This window comes from Rhipicephalus microplus, chromosome 8, assembly GCF_043290135.1.
Source record: "Rhipicephalus microplus isolate Deutch F79 chromosome 8, USDA_Rmic, whole genome shotgun sequence".
NCBI classification, from domain to species: Eukaryota; Metazoa; Arthropoda; class Arachnida; order Ixodida; family Ixodidae; genus Rhipicephalus; species Rhipicephalus microplus.
The window spans coordinates 22,028,465-22,048,681 of NC_134707.1; the positions used below are offsets into that span (position 1 = coordinate 22,028,465).

Sequence of the window (20,217 nt, forward strand, 5' to 3'; positions counted from 1 at the left end):
CGCAGCATCATGGTGTCAGATTGCCTGCAGCACTATTCTCAGAGGGCACGCCAAGTAACAACGTGTTGTTCTGTGAAAATATCTCGAGGGGATTCCTTTCAGTACTAGGGGTATCATCGATGTTCAAGAAATGATGCTGCGTGGCCCACCTTTGACTTTCCTTGCTGTATGGGACGGTACTGTTCCCACTTTGTGTTCACAATAGTGTTTTCTGGAGTTACTTAGGCGGGATATATCATGTACAGAGGGGGATTCGAGAGAGCAACACTGTAATGGTTAATGCTGTCAGATTGCAAAAAATGCCTACAAAATTAATAAGAAGCCCACGCGATAAAATAAATAACAGAAAGACATCTAGAATTGCTACTTCAACGTATTTAAGGTGCACAAAACACTTCAAGTTTTATTTTTCGGTGCACATTTTATAAATTACTGTTCGTTTACTTACGGAGTACATTTTCCAGGGGAAGGACATTTCACAGCAATAAAAAGTGAATGCAAAGCACGGTTCATACAAATATATAAAATACATAATACAAATGAATGAACAGTAAATATAATATATAGTATCCAATATACAGTATATGTTGTATATGAAATGTGTACTCATTTCATAGCGTTATGCATATTTTTAAATACATAGTAGTCTTCATCTTCTGTGCGCCACAACATTCTTGGTTAACTTACTCTTTAAACGTTTCTGTTCTTTGCTTTAAGCACTCTTTAGGCTGGGTTGGCACAGCCACGCACGTGTGAAAGAAGAAATACAATTGCAACGTTTTCAACGCCATTGCAGTAAGTGTCCACCAATCTGCTTTTATTGTCTACAGAAGAAACTTACGGTATCATGGGAGCCAACTTTCCGGCGTTAGAACTCATGGCCCTCTACACAGCAGCTGCCATGCATGACTATGACCACCCTGGCAGAACGAATGCCTTTTTGGTCTCCACGTACGCACCACAGGTAAGGGAAAATTACAGCTAGTGTCTGTGTCGAATGCGCAAAAGAGGTGATATCGTTTTACTCTTGAGCAAAAAAAACGTATGCTAATCAGCGTAAAGAAACTGTATCTGGGTGGCTTGACATGATTTACAGTCATTGTCCAAGTATTTAGGGCAACTAGATTGATTGATTGATTGATTGATTGATTGAAACAGCTTTAATGAAGGGCCACCAGAGACCAGGGTAATTTGAATAGTCGTGATTATTTGACGGGCATTCTTGAATGTTGATTTCTCGCCTGTTCTAAAACACGCCAACATGTAGTGAGTTCCACTGAGGACAGTCACAAATTGCTGCGAAATTCAAAATTTTGTCAGATGTGGTAGTCTCTGAACTTTTGACAACAATCGCAAGTAGATTCATGACCACAAGTTGACCTAAAAGGACACACTGGTATGCACATTAGTAAGAGTAAAAATATAGTGAATGAATAATTTAAAGCCCTAGGAGAATGGCGGATCATGCAGTGAGCTATGGCAGCAAGTGATGATACTTCGGGGATAGGCTGACATATATGTGGCAGCAGTGGTGTTCATTATCCTGTTCAATTTACCAGATATAATTGGGATTATTAAATTGTGTTACATGAAGAACAATGAAGTGAGGTCTTGTCATAGTATAAAATAAATGTCACGTCTAGGAAAAGAAAAATCCGGCCAGCCTCACTTCCTGAGCACTGTCGAAACAGCAAAGCTTAGGTTCGTCCTTCATCATGCTACATTGTACTTCTACATATTTCTAGTGTTCTATTCGTTGGCACTCAGCTGCGGCCTCTTTTGTGCGAACATTATGGTTGACTTGACGACGGAACGCCCGTTCGTGAGTCACTGTCGCTGATGCTCACGTCCGCCGCCTTCTTCATGTTTGCCATCTTGAAAACTGCTGAACGCTGCCACTAATACGTTATTGTACACTCTACGGTGCCTCACCTTCAGCTCATCTTGATGCGTTTCTCGAAGGTCCACCCCTCGTCAACCTTAGTCATCGCCTCTCGGAGCGCACGCAGCTCTCCTATTCTTGAGGCATGACCGCACGAACCCATCACAGCATGTTGCTTTTTCACGTGGTGCGGCACCCTATCTCTTTGGCAAGAGAGGGTGCGTGGCTGCGCGAAGTTGTACAACATGTCTCTGCGTCAGGGGAGGATACCGCGCCGCATTAAAAGGCAACGCCCTGACGCGCTGCAATGGGTACGTGTGATCAGACCTGTACCGAGGCTCACTTTCGCCATATAACGTGGCCATGTGATCAGCGCTCCCACAACGCAGGACATGAAAACCACAGCTAAGAACAGTTTCACTGTTAATAGTAAGGCTAGGTGTTTGCTGAGATGAAATGGCATGGTTTGGAGATGAGGATTGTCGTGGAGGACACCGTAGGGATGACACATCACTTCGGATCACTGAAAGCTGCACTCGACTGGTATTAACCGGTATAAGGATTTTTTTTCATATGTCATCGTAACATACGCAACTAGTCAAGACAGCAGAAAGAAACATACGAGCACGGGCTCGAACTAACAGCTGATTTTATTGAGGACTGGTACACTAGTTTGAGTTTGTGTTCACCTGTGCTTGTCGCTTCCACTGGTCTAAGCTAGTATTCACCTGTGCTTGTCGGTTGCTTTCTGTTGCCGTGTCTAGTTATGTTACTTACCATAATATTTGTTTCTATGCACCAATTTGACCAACATTCAATTCCTTTAAAGGGTTATTTTAATGGTCATTATTATGGTGCATTTAACTTACAATTCACTTGTTACATTGCACCCCATCGTACTTCCAAAGCAAATCATGTGGTGTAAAGCAAGGTCGTGTAAACAAGAGACATCCAACTTGTTTTTATCCTCAAATTATATTTAGCAACACAACACTTGAAATGGGGACTTGTGGCGGTTATCCTGTTCTCTGCATATTTCATAGCATAGGCTGAACACGAAAGTCTTTCAAGGGTCATCAAGCTCAAATATTGGTTATGTCAAAGTTGGTGCTGTGTTTCTCAGTGTGACATCCGTGCGTTACATTTACAGGCGGTATTGTACAACGACCGGTCGGTGCTGGAGAACTATCACGCAGCGTCTGCATGGACGTTATTTCTGTCCGAGCCAAAATTCAACTTCCTCGTGCACCTGGACAAGGCGGAGTTCAAGCGGTTTCGCTTCCTCGTCATTGAGTGCATTCTCGCCACCGATCTCAAGAGGCATTTCGAGATCCTTGCCGAATTTAATGCAAAGGTAAGTCCAACTGCAGTCAAACAATGTTTCCTGACGAGTGACTACCTTACCTGTCCTCTCACTGTTTGAAATGTTTCATGTTTAATTACTCCAAAAAGATAAAGTGCCATTTATATTGTAGGAAGACAAGTGGCGTTTGGTTTCCTACATTTTTTTATTTATCCCTGCTTTGGCATGGACGTTCACAGATGCTGCCGTTCTTGCTGGCATCTTCTTCTCTCATTTTGGCTCAAACATGCAGAGCAGCTGCAGCACAACTTCTTCATCATCTCCGAGATGCTGGCGGCTTGCCATAAAGCCTCTCTCTAGTGAGGTAGCCAGTGGGCGAAGGAGAAACCCCTATGAGCAGGTTATAGGTTCTGATGTTGCAAAGCACATTCGCCTGGTTTTCGCGGATGGCTTGTAGTCTTTGAGGACGGCGTCAGTGTCGAAGAAAGCCTGCTTTATGCAGTCAATGCAGATACTGTCTTCGCGTCCATTAAGCAGCAGAACGAAATGCATTGGGCAATGCTTGAAGACCTTAAAGAGTCCGTTGTAAGGAGGTCGCAGTGGTGGCCTAATTGCGTCATGTCGTACAAAGACGTGGGTGCAGTCACGAAGCGCGCGAATGGCAAAACTTGGGAGTGAGTGTTGACGTGCAGGAATAGGAGACGCATTTCTCATGGCATTCCTGAGGCAACTGGCATAATCAGCTACGTCCTATGGTGATAGCGGAGACGTGTCGAAAAACTATCCAGGAAGCCTTAGGGTAGTGCCAAATACGAGCTCAGCTGAAGAGCAGGACGCGTCCGTACGCATCTTGCTGCACAGGGTGAGGAGGACAGGTGGTAGTCACTCCGTCCAGGGTATCAATGATTGGGAGGCCATGACCGAAGCTTTGAGTTCGCGTTAATATCGCTCAACCATGCCATTCGACATCAGACGGTAGGTTGTCGTCCTGCTGTGGTTGACACCAAGCATTCGAGACATGGTGCGGAAGAGTGCAGAGTCAAATTGACGACCTTGATCCATTGTGATGGTCTTGGGAACTCCGTAGCAACTCATCCACACGGTGATGAGTCCGGGGGCGACTGACTCGGCTGTGATGTAAGTCAGGGGTAGTGCCTCAAGCCACCGCGTGAACCGGTCTATGCAGGTTAGCATATACCGGCTGTTTCGCGATGAGTGCAAAGGGCCTGTGAGGTCCAGGTGCATGTGACTGAACTGCATGTCAGGAGGCGTGAAGGTACCCAGTGGTCTGACCATGTTGTGCTGGACTTTGGTTAGCTGGCACTTGAGACAGGCACGTGTCCAGCGGCGGACGTCGATGTTCCTATGATGAGGCACTGAGTCACACGTATACCGGAGTGCGACAAGGAATGCAAGGCGTTGAAGACTCTGCGGCAAAATGGTGCTAGAACGTAAGGACAACAACAACCAGTAGAGGTGTCGCAAATGAGGGGAATCGCACAGCCTGGAAGTTGGAGATATTCGAACTTGAGCAAATGTTTTTGGAGTCGCAACACCTGAAGCTCGCTGTCATCCTTTTGTGCAGTAGCCATGGCTGCAAAATCGACTGGTGGACACTCATCCATAGTTGTGTTGATTTCTATTTGGGAAAGCACGTCAGCAACGGGGTTGTCTTTGCCACTGATGTGCCGGATATCACTCGTGAACTGTGATATGTAGGCAGTCTGGCGGATCTCACGGGGGGGTGTGGGAAGAGTTGGTACCGGTTGATTGACACATAAGCGGCTTGTGGTCAGTGAGGATATGGAACTGCCGACCTTCTAGGAAGTGTCGAAAGTGCTTGACAGCCAAATAGGCCGCGAGCGGTTCGCGACTGAATGGGCTATAATGACGTTCTGTCTGTGAGAGCTTCTGTGAGAAGAAAGCGACCGGCTGCCACACTCCATAGACCAACTGCTGCAAAACTGCTTTTATGACGACGTCCGAGGCATCCACTGTGAGTGACGGGATGATGTCACTCTTTGGATGCACGAGGAGAGTTGTGTTAGCCAGAGCTTTCTTGATGGTACTGAAAGCTGTCTCTGCATCGCCCATCCAGAAGATGGAAGCGTTGGGGTTCGCTTGACCGGTTAGAAGTGCGTGGAGTGGTTGCAAGATGGTATCGCAATGAGGTAAACCGCCGGTAATATTCGGCAAGCCTGAGGAATTCGCGTAGTTTCTTCGTAGTTGTTGGTCGTGGAAACTGCAATATAGCTTCAGCACGTGCTGCCGGTGGAGAGATCCCACGCGAATCCACACAATGGCCAAGAAAGTCCAGTGAAGAAACGCCAATCTCTCTCTTTGGTCTGTTGATGACTAGTGGATATATGCAGAGTCGTATGAAAACCTGACGCAGGTCAAGTTCGTGACCTTCTATAGTGGTGCTGAAGACAAGTATGTCATCCACGTACACGAAGCAGAAGGTCAAACAACGAAGTACCCGGTCCACAAACCGTTGAAGGGTTTGTATGGCGTTTCGTAGACCGAAGGCCATACGCATGTATTTAAACATGCCGAAACGTGTTATTATGGCAGTCTTCGGTATGTCAGAAGGCTCTACAGGTAATTGGTGGTATGCCTTTACTAAGTCGATTTTGCTTAATATGGTGGAATCATGCAGCGATGCCGTGAAGTCCTGGATGTGCGGTACTAGATAGTGGTCCGGTACCGTCACTTTATTGAGGGCGCGGTAGTCACCGCATGGTCTCCAGTCACCTGAGGGCTTGGAAACCATGTGTAGCAGTGACAACCAGGCACCGAAAGAGGGCTGGGCCTATCTGAGTTCAAGCGTGTGCTCCAATTCTTGGCGTGCAATTTTGTAGTGGTCAGGAGCAAGACAACGAGCACGTGCAAACACCGGCTCTCCTACTGTCACTATGTGATGAGTGACATTGTGGTGTATCCAGTCTTCAAGAGATGGAGCACGAAAGTGGTCAGAAAATTTTCGCAGAAGCGTAGATCATGGCAGTGAGACGTTGGCATGAGCTTGAACGAAACGCAAGAGTGGCTAATTTGATGTCACGCCCTGAACTGTGAGGAGGGTTTCAGAATCCATGAGATGGCTATGTTGTAGGTCTACCATAAGCTGGAAATGCCAAAGAAAATCCGCACCGATGACGGATACACGCACGTCGGCGATTAAAAATATCTATCAAAACGTGCGTCTCAGGAGGATGTCAAGCATGACAGACCTCTGTCTGTAGTTCTGTAAGGTCGAACCATTGACCGAAGTGACGGGCGGCGAGGTCTGGCGTCGGCGACAGTCCTCAAATGTAGAAGGAACAACGCACACTTCGGCACCTGTGTCAATGGGGTAGCGAACTTTGGTGACATGGTCTGTGATGTGGGATAGACGACTGTATGTTGGGTCTGAAACACCGGCCACAATCAGTGCGTGGCTCGTGCGTTTCCCGCAAACTGGCATGGCTGTTTGCACTGACGAGCTCGAGCTTGGTATTGGCGGTGGTACCAGCAGACGCCTAGAGGCAGACTTGGTGATCTGTCGCGGTTTTGGGCCATTGTCATGACGCGTTGTGGTGGTGGTCTACCTTCAGCGCGCTCAGTTCAGTGGCCAACTGATTCACCTTGCGGTTGAGCTCCTCCTTAGCTTGAAGAAGGCGGTCCAAGTGGTTATCGTGGACCGGCACGGAGATGGTAGATTCACATGGTCTCTCGATCGCAGATATGGACTGGGCACCGATATCCTTAATCTCGTAGGCCATCCGACCTAGTGAGTCAAGGGTTTTTGTAGATAATACACTCAAAATTATCCGCACCTACTGTGGCAGTCGCTGTAAGAGTTCGCGTAGGATGGAGGCGTTCAATGCAGCAGAGTGGTCTCCGATCAGGTGTCGCATACGATGCAGAGGCTTCGTGGGCGTTCAGTCACCAAGTTCTTCCAAAGTGATCAGCTGCTGCAGCCTATGCTGTTCCGACTCAGTTGTCCGGTGTATGAGGGTGTCGTAGGGGTTTTCAATAGGTGTAGAACGCAGAATGTCTTTTACGATGGCGATGACAGCAGGTGGTAAAGTGCCGATGACATAGTCGTACCTCACTGTTTGCGATGTTACCCGGTGTCTTCGGAAAAATGGCTCGATGCTCAGAAACCAGAGTTTAGAGTACGCCTGCCCAAACTCTGGGAGCCTGAGGGTAGCGACGACAGGGTTAGGTACCGTGAGATTCGGCGTGGCGTCTCTGTTGGGTGTGGGGTTCATGGTCAGCCGAAATGAACGGGGCTGAAGGCCAGAACGGTAGTCACCAAAGAAGCTGAGCAGACGAGAAGTACAGAAGGAGAGCTGCCGAAGAAGAACTGCGGTCGTGGCGTCCAGCCAGCTAGAATCAGAGTTGGTCGTGACGCTCGGTGCGTTGACGAAAGGACGAGTAGGTGCGGCGTTTTGGGTCCTACATTTTTTTATTTATTCCTGCTCTGGCATAGATGTCCACACATGCTGGCATTCTCACTGGCGTCTTCTTCTCTCGTGCTGGTTCGAATACGGGGAACAGCTGCGGCACCACTTCTTCATCTCCGAGACGCTGACAGCTTGCCATAATATGATGTCCGCCGTGGTAGAGCAGTGATTAAAACGGCCGGCTGCTGGCCCAGAGGTTGTGAGTTTGATCCCGGCTGTGGCGTTCGCATTTCAATGTAGGTGAAATAGTAGAGGCCTGTCTGCACTGGGTGATGTCAGTGCTCATTAAAGAACACCAGACAGTCAAAATTTCCAGAACTCTTTACCACGGCGTCTCTAACATTCATATCGTGGTTTTGGGACGTAAATACCCCAGATAATATTATTACCATTTATATAACAGTGAACATAGTGATTCACATAACAAAAAGGAATTGCAGTACAGCCGATTATTGAAGTTGTTAATAGTGCAGTGACTAATGACGTCATCATACTTTCCGTAACTTCAAACATTGTTGTCTACATTTCATGTGTACCTTTCGTTTGGTAGCCAATTCACTCGGTGCCCATTTACTGATAAGCACTGAGTGGCATTCATTACTTACATTCTGCACTCAGCATCTTGATAAACAGCTACCTAAACGAGCTTTAATCTTCTGGTGTAGTAGTTCTTTTGGTTTATTTAAATGTTATTGTGCAGTTGTTTAAAATAATGTGGTTTCCTGGTGTCGCTTTTAATAGCTTTGACTCGTAAGTCATCATTTGAGTGAATGCCTTCTTGCATCGCTTCACTCTGTCATCTTTGGTCAGGTTCATAATAATAACAGTGGTTATTACTTCAATCTCGATAACTTCTAAGCACTGAAGATACTCAGCTTGGACGAACGCCTGTTAATCTGTACCATATATAAAAAAAAAGCCGCTGTCAGTGAAAGCTCGCCCAACATAACAGGTAGCAGATGAGTGTGCTATATATAGGCTTGTATTCTATTTTGCACGAATGTTCAAGTGCAAGAGTAGACAAGAGACTACATCGCCATAGCTTTACACTTGCCTTCTGAACCTCAAATAATATGTATCAAGTCTCCCTTAACATTGCCTAGTACGTACTTCATATTGAATGAGTTTTGATGGTGGGAATACTGGCAGGCTTCTAAATTTGTAGGGAAAGATCCCTTGACTTCTTCAGCTCCCAAGTCCTATAGCCATTTCTATTCAATTTTTTGCGGCCACTCACATTACCTGGCTGTAACCTGGTCTTATTCATAATTGCTATTTCTTCTTGGCAGGCAAATGACACAGATGCCCCAGGGATCGATTGGAACAACGAGACTGACAGGCTGCTTGTGATGGAGATGGCTATAAAGCTGGCCGACATCAACGGGCCATGCAAGAGGCACGACATTCATGTACAGTGGACGTACAGGATAGCCGAGGAATTTTACGAGCAGGCACGCATTTCTTTTTGCTTTCCTTCTCATAACGCCCTACCTTCTATTACCTCCTCTTTCAGAGCATCTGATATTGAGGTTATCTCAACTGGAGGTATGGAAAGTTGTTATTCACTGTTGCCGAGAAGAAAACATCTCGCCTCGTTTACTTATTGCGTGACAGACAATACTTAGGCAATGAACTATGTTGTTTAATGTCGTGTTCTTCTAACGGTCAACATTGCATTTAATGTCAAAAAAGCGATAGTGTGGGAAAACATGTATTCCCTTTTTTTAAATGCGAAGCAGCTTTTTCACTAGCCTGTGTCACGCTGTCCCTCCGTCCACACCACGCTCCCATGGTCGCAGGTGTTGGGGGGTACCAAGTAAGTCACGCCTTCCCTCGCAGTGCACGAGCATTCACATCACTCTCTGCCTGGCCTGTCGCTCGCCTCTCGCCGCCTGCCATATCTCTCTGAAGGAGTCACTGTTTACCCTCGGAGTCGGCGTGCGCTACGTAATGCCACCTGGCCATGAACTGCGGCGAGCACGAGCCCGCATCGAGGAGAAAAACGAGGAAGAAGTTGTTGGGCTAGCGCGCTCTCGCCGAGGCTTTTGTTTTTTGGTTGTGGTGTCCCTGACCTGCGCCTCTGTGACTACGCGGTATTCTTTACCTGAAGTCCCTCTTGTTCACGCGCGACAACTGGTGGAGGTGCTGGGTATTCCCAGTCAATGATCCAAACGCCTCCTGGGAGCCCTATACCCGCAGTCGCAACACCTGTCCACCGGGCCAGCCGGAGAATCCGAGGATTGTCCCCCGAGCGTGAACCTCTACCGGAGATGGCATCAACTGCACCACCCCAGAGCGGTACGGAAAATATTCCGATGGCTAATTACACGCTGCAGAAGCCACGAGTGCCGAAGGTGTTCCGTGGCTCCATGTTGGAGGATGTTGTGGACTGGTTGGCTCACTTTGAACGCGTTGCGGCTTTCAACGAGTGGACCGACGCCAACAAGCTGCGGAATGTATATTTCAGCCTTGAGGACGGAGCTCGTACTTGGTACGACAACCGCGAACCCTTCTCGTCGTGGACGATGTTTTGCCGTCAGCTGCTGGCAAGTTACGCTGACCCCCATCGCCGTGAACGAGCGGAACGGGCCATCCAATCACGCATCCAAATGCCGAACGAGAGCGTGATGGCGTACGTGGAGGACATGACGAGCCTTTTCCGTCGCGCTGACCCAGGTATGGGAGAAGACAAGAAGTTGCGCCACCTAATGCGAGGAGTTAAGGAGCAACTCTTCGCTGGTCTCGTGCGAAGTCCCCCGAATACTGTGGCAGAGTTTTTAACTGAAGCAACGACAATGGAAAACATGCTGCAGCAGCGATCAGCTGTGTACGACCGCCACGTGAATGTTGCCTCGCCGGTGGACCAGATTGGAGTTGCGGGGAGTAACGTCAATCTCGAAGCTCTCTGCGACCTCATCAGATCGGTGGTACGCGACGAGCTGCAGAAGATTCACGGGCCGCCTCCACCTGCTGCGGGATCCATCTCCAGCCTCATCAGGAGTGAAGTACAGCAGGCTTTGCAAGTCCCGCTGTCCAACGATGCTTCCCCGCCTGTACCGATCGAGCCTCACCGTGCATCTTATGCCGAGGCTGTGAGCTGTTACGTCGCTCCTGCATCGTACGCCGAAGCTGCGAGTCGTTACGCTCCTCCACGCCGTTTCGTACACCCTGCACATCGCGATCCACTCCCAGCAGTTCAACCAGTCCAGCATTTCGAGAATCGGCAGCTCCTCCCGCGGAAATCGGACGTATGGCGCACACCGGACAGGCGGCCGCTGTGCTACCACTGTGGCGAAGCCGGACACGTGTACCGCGAATGCCAGTACCGTCGCCTCGGACTTCAGGGTTTCGCCGTCGACTCACCCAGGCCAAGATTTGGCGAAAGACCCAGAGCGATTGAGGAGTACCTGTCCGAGCAGCGCATGCCACTGCTCCCGCGGCGCCAGTCACGATCACCATCTCCAAGAAGGTCTTCGTCAAGTGTCCCGAACTACCCAGGGGCGGCGCCAGCACGGCCGCTCAGCCCTAGGCGGGAAAACTAACGACAGCGACCTTCGGGGGCGGGGCCGCTGATAAACGACACGAACAAGGGCCCCAATCCATGCGAGTACGTACCAGCAGTGGTTCAACGACGACAGCTCCCGAATCAGAAAGCCGACTTTCCCTAGATATACCTGTAGTGCTCGACGGCCGCCACGATATTACAGCTTTATTAGACACAGGGGCCGACTACTCCATCATGAGCAGAAAACTGGCGACGCATCTCAAGAAAGTGGGTACGCCGTGGTACGGGACACGAATCCGTACAGCCGGCGGGCACGTCGTCACCCCTCTCGGTATCTGCACGATTAGAGTCGGCATTCGCAAACGCACATTTCTCTGCAGCTGCCTTATACTTCCTGAATGCTCCCGAGACCTCATCCTAGGCATCGACTTTTTACGTGAATACGGCGCTATCATTGACCTCCGACAGCGCACAGTGACGTTCTCTACAGACAAAGCAGAAAAGCCTGATGACAGCCATCTCAGTTCGCTTCGTGTTTCGGCCGACATAATCACGTTGCCTCCACGTTCAAGCATCCTGGTTGAAGTCGTGTGTGACGAGATACGTGACGGTGAGGCAGTCGCCGAAGGCAACTTGACACTTTTGTTTAGCATAGGTGTCTGCGCAGCCCGCAGCCTCATTACGCTTCACGACAGACGTGCCACGCTGCTTGTGACAAATTTTAGTAATGAGCAGCGGCACCTGTTTCGACGCACCGCTATCGCTTTCGCCTACCCCATCGAAGACGTTGCTGAATGTTTTTCTGCCGCATCAATAAATAGTGGGCTACAATCGACATCGACCGGCGTTTCTAAGGCTCTTGAAAAGGTGGACATCAATTCGAGCCTCACGCAGAAAGAACGCACAGCGCTGCAGGAGCTGTTGCTTGAATTTCAAGAGTGTTTCGCTTCATCCTCAAAGGTGCGTCAAACGCCCCTTATGAAACACCGGATTATTATACACACCGATGTCTCGCCCATAAAGCAACAACCCTACCGAGTTTCTGCCAAAGAACGTGACGCGATCAATGCTCAAGTCGAAGAGATGCTTCAGGATGATGTTATACAGCCGTCCAATAGTCCATGGTCATCGCCAGTCGTTCTTGTAAAGAAAAAGGACGGAACGTTGCGTTTCTGCGTGGACTACAGAAAGCTGAACGACGTGACAAAAAAAGACGTGTATCCTCTGCCACGCATCGATGATTCACTAGACAGACTACGGCGAGCAAGGTATTTTTCATCCATAGACTTGAAAAGCGGATACTGGCAGATTGAGGTTGATGAAAGAGACCGAGAAAAAACTGCTTTTGTTACACCGGACGGCCTGTATGAATTCAAGGTGCTTCCCTTCGGCCTGTGTTCTGCACCAGCGACATTCCAAAGAATGATGGACACTGTTCTTACCGGTCTGAAGTGGAACACCTGCTTAGTTTATCTCGATGATGTCGTCGTATTTTCGGTCACTTTCGAGGAACACTTGAAACGTCTGCAGGCTGTTCTGGAAGCACTCCACTCTGCGAACCTCACGCTGAAGCCAGAAAAATGCCACTTTGGCTATAAAGAACTTAAATTTCTGGGGCATGTTGTGAGCGCAGACGGTGTTCGACCTGACCCCGACAAGACAACCGCCGTAGCCTCCTTTCCCGTTCCCCGTGACAAGAAAGCAGTACGCCGCTTCCTCGGTCTGTGCGCCTACTATCGTCGCTTCATCGCCAATTTTTCTAGAATTGCCGAGCCTCTGACTCGTCTCACACGTGACGACGTACCATTCGTTTGGAATGAAGAACAGAACGCGGCTTTTATCGATCTACGTGAGCGTATGCAGGCACCACCAGTTCTTGCTCACTTCGACGAGGATGCTGCCACGGAAGTTCATACCGACGCGAGCAATGTAGGTCTCGGCGCCGTGCTTGTCCAACATCAAGAAGGCACCGAGCGCGTGATAGCTTACGCCAGCCGTGCCCTGTCTCGCGCCGAGATGAACTATTCCACCTCGGAGAAAGAGTGCCTAGCAGTAGTGTGGGCCACTATGAAATTCAGGCCTTACCTCTACGGTCGTCACTTTAAAGTAGTTACTGATCATCACTCATTGTGCTGGTTAGCCAATTTACGAGACCCGTCTGGGCGTCTGGCACGATGGAGCCTTCGTTTGCAAGAGTTTGACCTTACCATTGTCTATAAATCAGGCCGCAAGCACGAAGATGCTGATTCCTTGTCACGTGCACCTACTGGAGTTTGTGATCCCGACAATGACGATGACTGCGGCTTCCTCGGAGTCCTCACTGCAACAGACTTGATCGCACGACAACACGATGACGTCGAGATTCGCGCAATCATTGACCAACTAGAAGGACGCAACACACCCGTACCTCGGCACATCTCTCGCAATCTCTCTTCGTTCTGCCTGCGGAACGGTGTCTTGTATAAATCAAACTCGAACGGCAATGGGAAAGCCTACTTGCTAGTGGTCCCATCTGACATGCGAGACGACATTCTTCTGGCCTGCCACGACGAACCCACATCCGGGCATCTAGGTTCTTCACGAACTCTCGCCAGAGTTCAACAGGCGTACTACTGGCCGAGACTTGCTATGTACGTCAAGAGATATGTGAAAAGCTGCCGTGAATGTCAACGCCGCAAATCTCCGCCACTGAAGCCTGCAGGCCTGCTGCAACCAATCACACCACCAAGGTCGCCGTTCGATCAAATAGGCATGGATTTACTGGGGCCGTTTCCTCTGTCATCTGCCGGTAACAAATGGATAGTTGTAGCGACAGATTATCTAACGAGATACGCCGAGACAAGAGCCCTGCAACGAGCTACAGCTTCCGACGTTGCCCAGTTTTTCGTCGAACAGATCGTTCTTCGCCATGGCGCCCCGTCTTGCGTCATCACTGATCGCGGAACAGCTTTCACGGCTCAGCTCATTGACGATGTATTCAAGCTAAGCTTCACGAGCCATCGCAAGACGACGGCGTATCATCCGCAGACTAACGGCCTGACGGAACGACTTAACAAGACCATCGCCGATATGTTGTCCATGTATGTAGACGTTCAACACAAGACGTGGGATCAGGTCCTTCCATACGTAACATTCGCCTACAACACTGCCATCCAAGAAACGACACGATTCACACCGTTCCGTCTCGTCTATGGGCGTGAGGTCCAGACCATGTTGGACGCTATGTTGCCACACGATTACGACGGGTCGCTCACACCTGACGCTGAGCAGCTTGCTCAGTTTGCCGAAGAAGCTCGACAGTTGGCACGCCTGCATATCACGCAACAACAAACTGCAGATGCACGCCGCTACAATCTTCGCCATCGACAGGTCGAATACCACCCAGGAGATCTAGTTTGGGTATGGACTCCGGTTCGCCGCCAAGGGTTGTCCGAAAAGCTCCTGAGTCGCTACTTTGGACCCTACAAAGTAGTGCGTCGCATCAGTGACGTGAATTATGAGGTGGTTCCATATGGAACCATGTCACCCCAGCGTCGAAAGCACTACCCAGAGATTGTTCACGTTGTACGGCTCAAGCCGTACTTCGTACGTTAGTGGGACCGTGTCTCAGCCTTGTTCTTTTGTTGTTGTTTTTTTTCTTAAGTGTGCCCACAGTGTGCATGTCTGCTTTACTTCCGCTTATCCACTACCATTCGCGCGAGCATCGGGGCGATGCTTTTTTTTTTTCAGTGGGGGAATAATGCCACCTGGCCATGAACTGCGGCGAGCACGAGCCCGCATCGAGGAGAAAAACGAGGAAGAAGTTGTTGGGCTAGCGCGCTCTCGCCGAGGCTTTTGTTTTTTGGTTGTGGTGTCCCTGACCTGCGCCTCTGTGACTACGCGGTATTCTTTACCTGAAGTCCCTCTTGTTCACGCGCGACAGTATGTTTAACTTCGACCTGGAAGAACGATCTGGAGCCTCTCGGAGAAGCTCCTGCTCCAAGTGCATTGCCGTGCATGTCAGTGACATCGCAATCCTCACGCTGTACCTCGCTCCCAACCTGCCGAAGGAACAGGTTCAGCGCTGTCTGGAGGAGACCCTGACTGAGTGCAGCAAGGCCTGTAGGCATACGCCTGTTCTGTTCTGTTCTGTTTTAACTGTTTTGCTGTGGAGAGGTTGAGGTGCCTATTGCCTCGGCTACTCCATATCACAAAGTTCTGCAGCGAAAAATAAAATAATAATACAAAACGGTACCCGAAAATTAACAATACAGAAAAGAAAAAAAAACATAGTAGCACACTGAAACCAGTTCAAATATCATGCCAATACACAGTTTTCTTCGCGCAGTTCACACAGTCATAAACTACTAACACGCACACCTTACTAATCTAATGTCAGTATATACATGAGCACATTTTATATATACCCATCTCTGGCTGTCTGTTATAGGCGCTTGTCCAGTCCGGTCTCCACTAAATAGTCTGTCAGGAAGATTATTGCCTTTTTCTGGAGATGCATCTCAGGCCATGGTCCAAGTAGTTTCTTTATTGTGAGAGGCCAGCTGTCCAAACTTGCTAGTTTATTCTTTAATTTTTCTCTTTCATTCGCGTATTTAACGCACTACAAAAAAATATGGCGAACATTTTCTTCTGCATGACCACAATGGCATTCCGGTGAGTTGGATCGATGTATCTTGTGTAGGAAGCTGTTTGTGTATGCTACTTCCAATCGAAGACGGTGGATTAATGTCTCTAGGTGTCATGGAAGGTCTGTAGCTATGGAAAATTTTCTGTGTGGATCAGCTTCATAAAGTAGCGTTTCCTTTGATTTAGGGCTTTCAAACCACTTCTCCATCGAACAATGGTTAGCTCCTTGCGATATAAAATGTCGAATATCCGCCCCAGACATAGGGATTGCGCAATTCCGTCCTTCCTTCAATGCTTTCTTCGCGAGGCTATCAGCCTCTTCATTTCCCTTTATTCAAATGTGGCTGGGTATTCATTGGAATACGATGTTGTGACCCTGCGATGAGGCATATTCTACAGTTTCCGCAATACATTGTGCTATTTCACCATTTTTGTAACGTGTTCTCACATTTCTGATAAGCTGAAGAGCAGGTTTGCTATCAGTGCAAATCACTCATTTTCGTGGCTCAGGATTCTTGCAGATAAGCTTAACTGCTTCAAAGATAGCCACCAATTCTGCTGTCGTCGATGAAGATTTGTGCGATAATTTGTACATCTTTTTTTGAATTTCGGGTATAAAGACTGCGCAGGCTGACGCTTCTTCAGTGCATGATCCGTCTGTATATATCTTTGTTTTTTCATTATGCATTACATGAAGCTGATGAAGTACCAACTGTGCCACTACTAGAGGTGCCATGTCTGCTTTCTTCTCTATGCCATCTATTTCACGAATAGCGTTGAGAAGTGGAAGTGTCCAAGGTGGTTTTGAAGGTTTCCATTGTTTAAATTCTGGTACTACTGCTTGAAATGATGATATAGTATCCTGTAGTCTCGTTGCCATCCTTTGTGTTAGTGCACCAGATAAAAAATGACTTTCATGTTGCGTGAAAATTCTAAATAAATTTCGAGATGTTTCTTTAAATAGGAGTACTGTCAAAGATGGCTCTCGAGCCTCCGCCATACACTAAAGCACTGGAAGTTGACCGTGGTAAACCCAGACATACCCTCAAGCTCCTTGCCAATAACAAGTGAAGTCTCCTTTCGGTGGAGGCTGAAAGTCCATGCAGCAAAGGCAGTGAGTAAGTTACGATGGGGCGTATCCAGGCAACATGCAGGGTTAATAACGACTTTGTAGTACCACCCCATTTGGCCCCCCAGAGATGCTGGAGGATTCGAATGGCCTAATTCACTTTTTGTTCAAGGGACTGGACATGAGGTGACCATGTTAGCCTCCGGTCTAAAATTACTCCCAAGAATTTATGAGCTTTAACAATTTGAATAGGCTGCTTTTGCAGAATAATCTGGAAATTTCCAGGTCTTTTTAATGTAAATGGAAGTATGGCTGTTTTACCCAGACTCAGTGCCATACCTCTTTTTTTTAGAAAACGGTCTACATAATCCAATCCTTCTTATAGCGTTTGTTGTACATCCAAAAACAATGGACCCGACGTCCATATACTTATATCATCAGCATATACTGAACATCTGATGTTAGGTGGAAGATTATACGGGAGCTGCGCGATGACTGCATAAAGAGAGTAGGGCTTAGCACGCTGCCCTGTGGCACTCCTTGGTTGACGACATGTTCTGACGTTGGGCCCTCCTGCATAACTACAAAAATTTTCCGGTGATTCAGGAAGTCAGCGATCCAACACAGTATCTTGCCCTTGAATTCCTGTAACGCCAGGCCTTCCAGAATGTGAACGTGACTCACTGTGTCGTATGCTCGTGGACATCAAGGAATACAGCGACAGTGATGTTTCCTTGCGTTCGTTGGTTTTCCACATCTGTGACCAAATCCAGAATGCAGTCCATTGTGCATCTACCTCTTCTGAAGCCGGCTATGCTTTCTGGTAGTAGTTTTTTCAAGTCTTGCCACCATAAAATTCGTTCATTGATCATTTTTTCTATCACTTTTGAAAAAGAACTTGTCAAACTAACCGGCCTAAACGAGTCCAACTGCATAGGGCTCTTCCCTGGCTTTAGCAACGGTACTACTTTTGATATCTTCCAACTTTCCGGAACTTTTTCTTCTTGCCAAATTTTATTATAAATGTCCAACAGGTGTATTTTCCTTTCTTGCACAAATTAGCAAGAGCAGAGTATGTAACTCCATCTGTTCCTGGTGAACTTGTTCGTTTTACTGAAGACAGCACATATTGGAGCTCCTCTGGTGTGAAGTTGTCATCCAGATCTTATGAACTGATCGCAGAAAACTTTGTTACAACCACCAAAGCTGCTTGTGCTGAGGATATATATTCGCTAGTTTGGGTGGTCTCTCCATTTCTCAGTATAAGATCGCAAAATTCTTCGGCAATCACACGTTCGCTAACTCCTCGAGACAGCGCTTGAGCCTGTAGTGGTCTCGAGTGGACTATTGGCTGTCGGAGGGCACGTACCATGTTCCACAGTTGAGGCGCCGAGGTAAATGGAGAAAGTGAGGCACATAACTCTTGCCACCTTTTGGTTGAAAGCTTCTGCAGTTGGTTATGCATTGCAGAATGTACTTTCTGTGCAACCTTGAAATCTTCTAAATTACCCGACCTGCGATATCTTCTTTCAGATCAGCGTCGTATTACCCGAAGCCTCTCATACTCAGCGTCAACACCCGAATACCCATCTGGAATGGGTACTGCACGAGTTGCTTTTGTTAGAAAATTTTTTATCTTCGATTCATAGGTTTCTGCGTCAGAACAAGGTTCCAGATTTTGTCTCTGTACTTCTCGAAAGATTGCCCAATTTGTAATTCTTGTTGTGCGGTTATTTCTCGTTTTCTTCAACTTTGGGTGATATATGAATACTGGCAAGTGGTCACTTCCTCTTGTATCAGCGTCTGCAATCCAGTCTGCTCCAGCCGCTAATTCAGAGGAGCACATATTGATGTGTAGTACACTCCAGTAATTATGCCCCCGTAGAAACGTTGGAGAACCATCATTTAGTATAGTGTTACCATGGTCTTTGCATATTTTTACTATAGCAGATCCTCTTACATTACAACGCTCACAACCCCACCATTCATGGTGCACGTTAAAATCACTTCATATAATTATGGGATCATGATCAGATCTACACACTGCAGCCAACTCTGCATATGAAACGTTTGCTTGAGGGTGCACGTAAACACTAACTACAGTTACAGTAACGTTACCAAGCTTCGCCTTGCATCTAACAAATTCCGGCGCATCTGTTTTTGAAGTAGCCACAAGTGTCGACGGAATAGCGCGTCTCACACACATCACTCTGCTTTTTGCAGCAGGACGTTCTGCTTGGTACACCACATAATTCGACAAGCAAAAGTTAGTGGATACTCTTGTTTCAGAAATACACAAAATCGGAAACCCGTGCTGAGTGACGAATTTCCGAAAATTTCCACTCTTATTCTGCAAACTGTTGCAGTTCCACTGGAATATTGCACTTCTTTTGCACCAGTTAGATAGTCCGGTAGCCATGATTACGACAAGAGAAGATTCTCAACATCTAGCAGCAATTTCACTTCTGGTAAAGAACCTGCTTGTGGAAGGGATCGTAGAATTGCTTTAAGAGCCGCAAAGATTATTGGCAAAATGACTTGCTCTTTTCCGGCTGTCTCCGTTGAGATCGCATTTTTTGAGGAATTTTTCTTCAGCAAGCTGCTGTGACCCTTCCCTTTGGTATTCAGTGGCTCCTTGGCTGTGTCTGGCCCGGCAGAAAGTTCCGCTTCAGCATGTTCCTAAGCCCAGACTTCTTTGCCAACGTGATGTTTTGGTGCTGAGGGCTTCAATACTTCTTAGTAAGAGTCTTGGCGCCACTGTTTTGCATTTCTTTGTGCCGCAGGAACATCCTCGACTATATCCGCATTGGGTGCTGGACCTCTTTATATCCTATGGTACCCCTTATAATTCTCTCTCTTTGTGTCGCTGATGCCAAAGGGTTTCGAGAGCAGCCTGAAAACGATGCCGGATGTGGTCCAGCACAGTTGGCACACTTAGGTTGACGCTTTGAGGTGCATTCTTTATAATCATGTGCGCCCGCACATACCTTGCATCTCTTGGTTCCCCTGCAAGTCTTAGCCTTATGCTCATATCTCTGGCAGTTGTAACACCTTATCACCGGCTCAATGTATTCCTCGACAGTGTGAACCGTAAAGCCGAGAGCAACTCTTTTTGGCAATGGCATATCATGTCTAAACTGGAGTATTACATTACGTATAGGCTACATTGTGACACTTCCATCTTAATTTCTTGCCCATCTCTTTTGTTGTGTGACTGAGGTTACTCCAGCATCTTTAAGATATTCCAGTAGGTCATAATCACTGTATTTGAGTGGAACATCTCTTATCTTTGCTAGGGTCTTCATGTAAGACTGAGGTATCATCACATGTACAGGCAATCCAGCCAGACTCTTGATCAGCAGTAACTTGTTTGCCGAGTACAAA

The 20,217-nt window shown here is 47.8% G+C and overlaps 1 protein-coding gene across 3 annotated transcripts in view; it reads left to right on the plus strand.

Moving 5' to 3' along the window:
• Nucleotides 1-20,217, plus strand: part of LOC119165256 (cGMP-inhibited 3',5'-cyclic phosphodiesterase 3A-like) — a 346,756-nt gene that overhangs the window by 318,456 nt on the left and 8,083 nt on the right. For all 3 annotated transcript variants that reach the window (XM_075871286.1, XM_075871287.1, XM_075871288.1), the window contains 3 exons: nucleotides 831-964; nucleotides 3,033-3,236; nucleotides 8,923-9,084. In XM_075871286.1, the coding sequence (XP_075727401.1) occupies nucleotides 831-964; nucleotides 3,033-3,236; nucleotides 8,923-9,084 (500 nt within the window). The remainder of the gene's footprint in view (nucleotides 1-830; nucleotides 965-3,032; nucleotides 3,237-8,922; nucleotides 9,085-20,217) is intronic.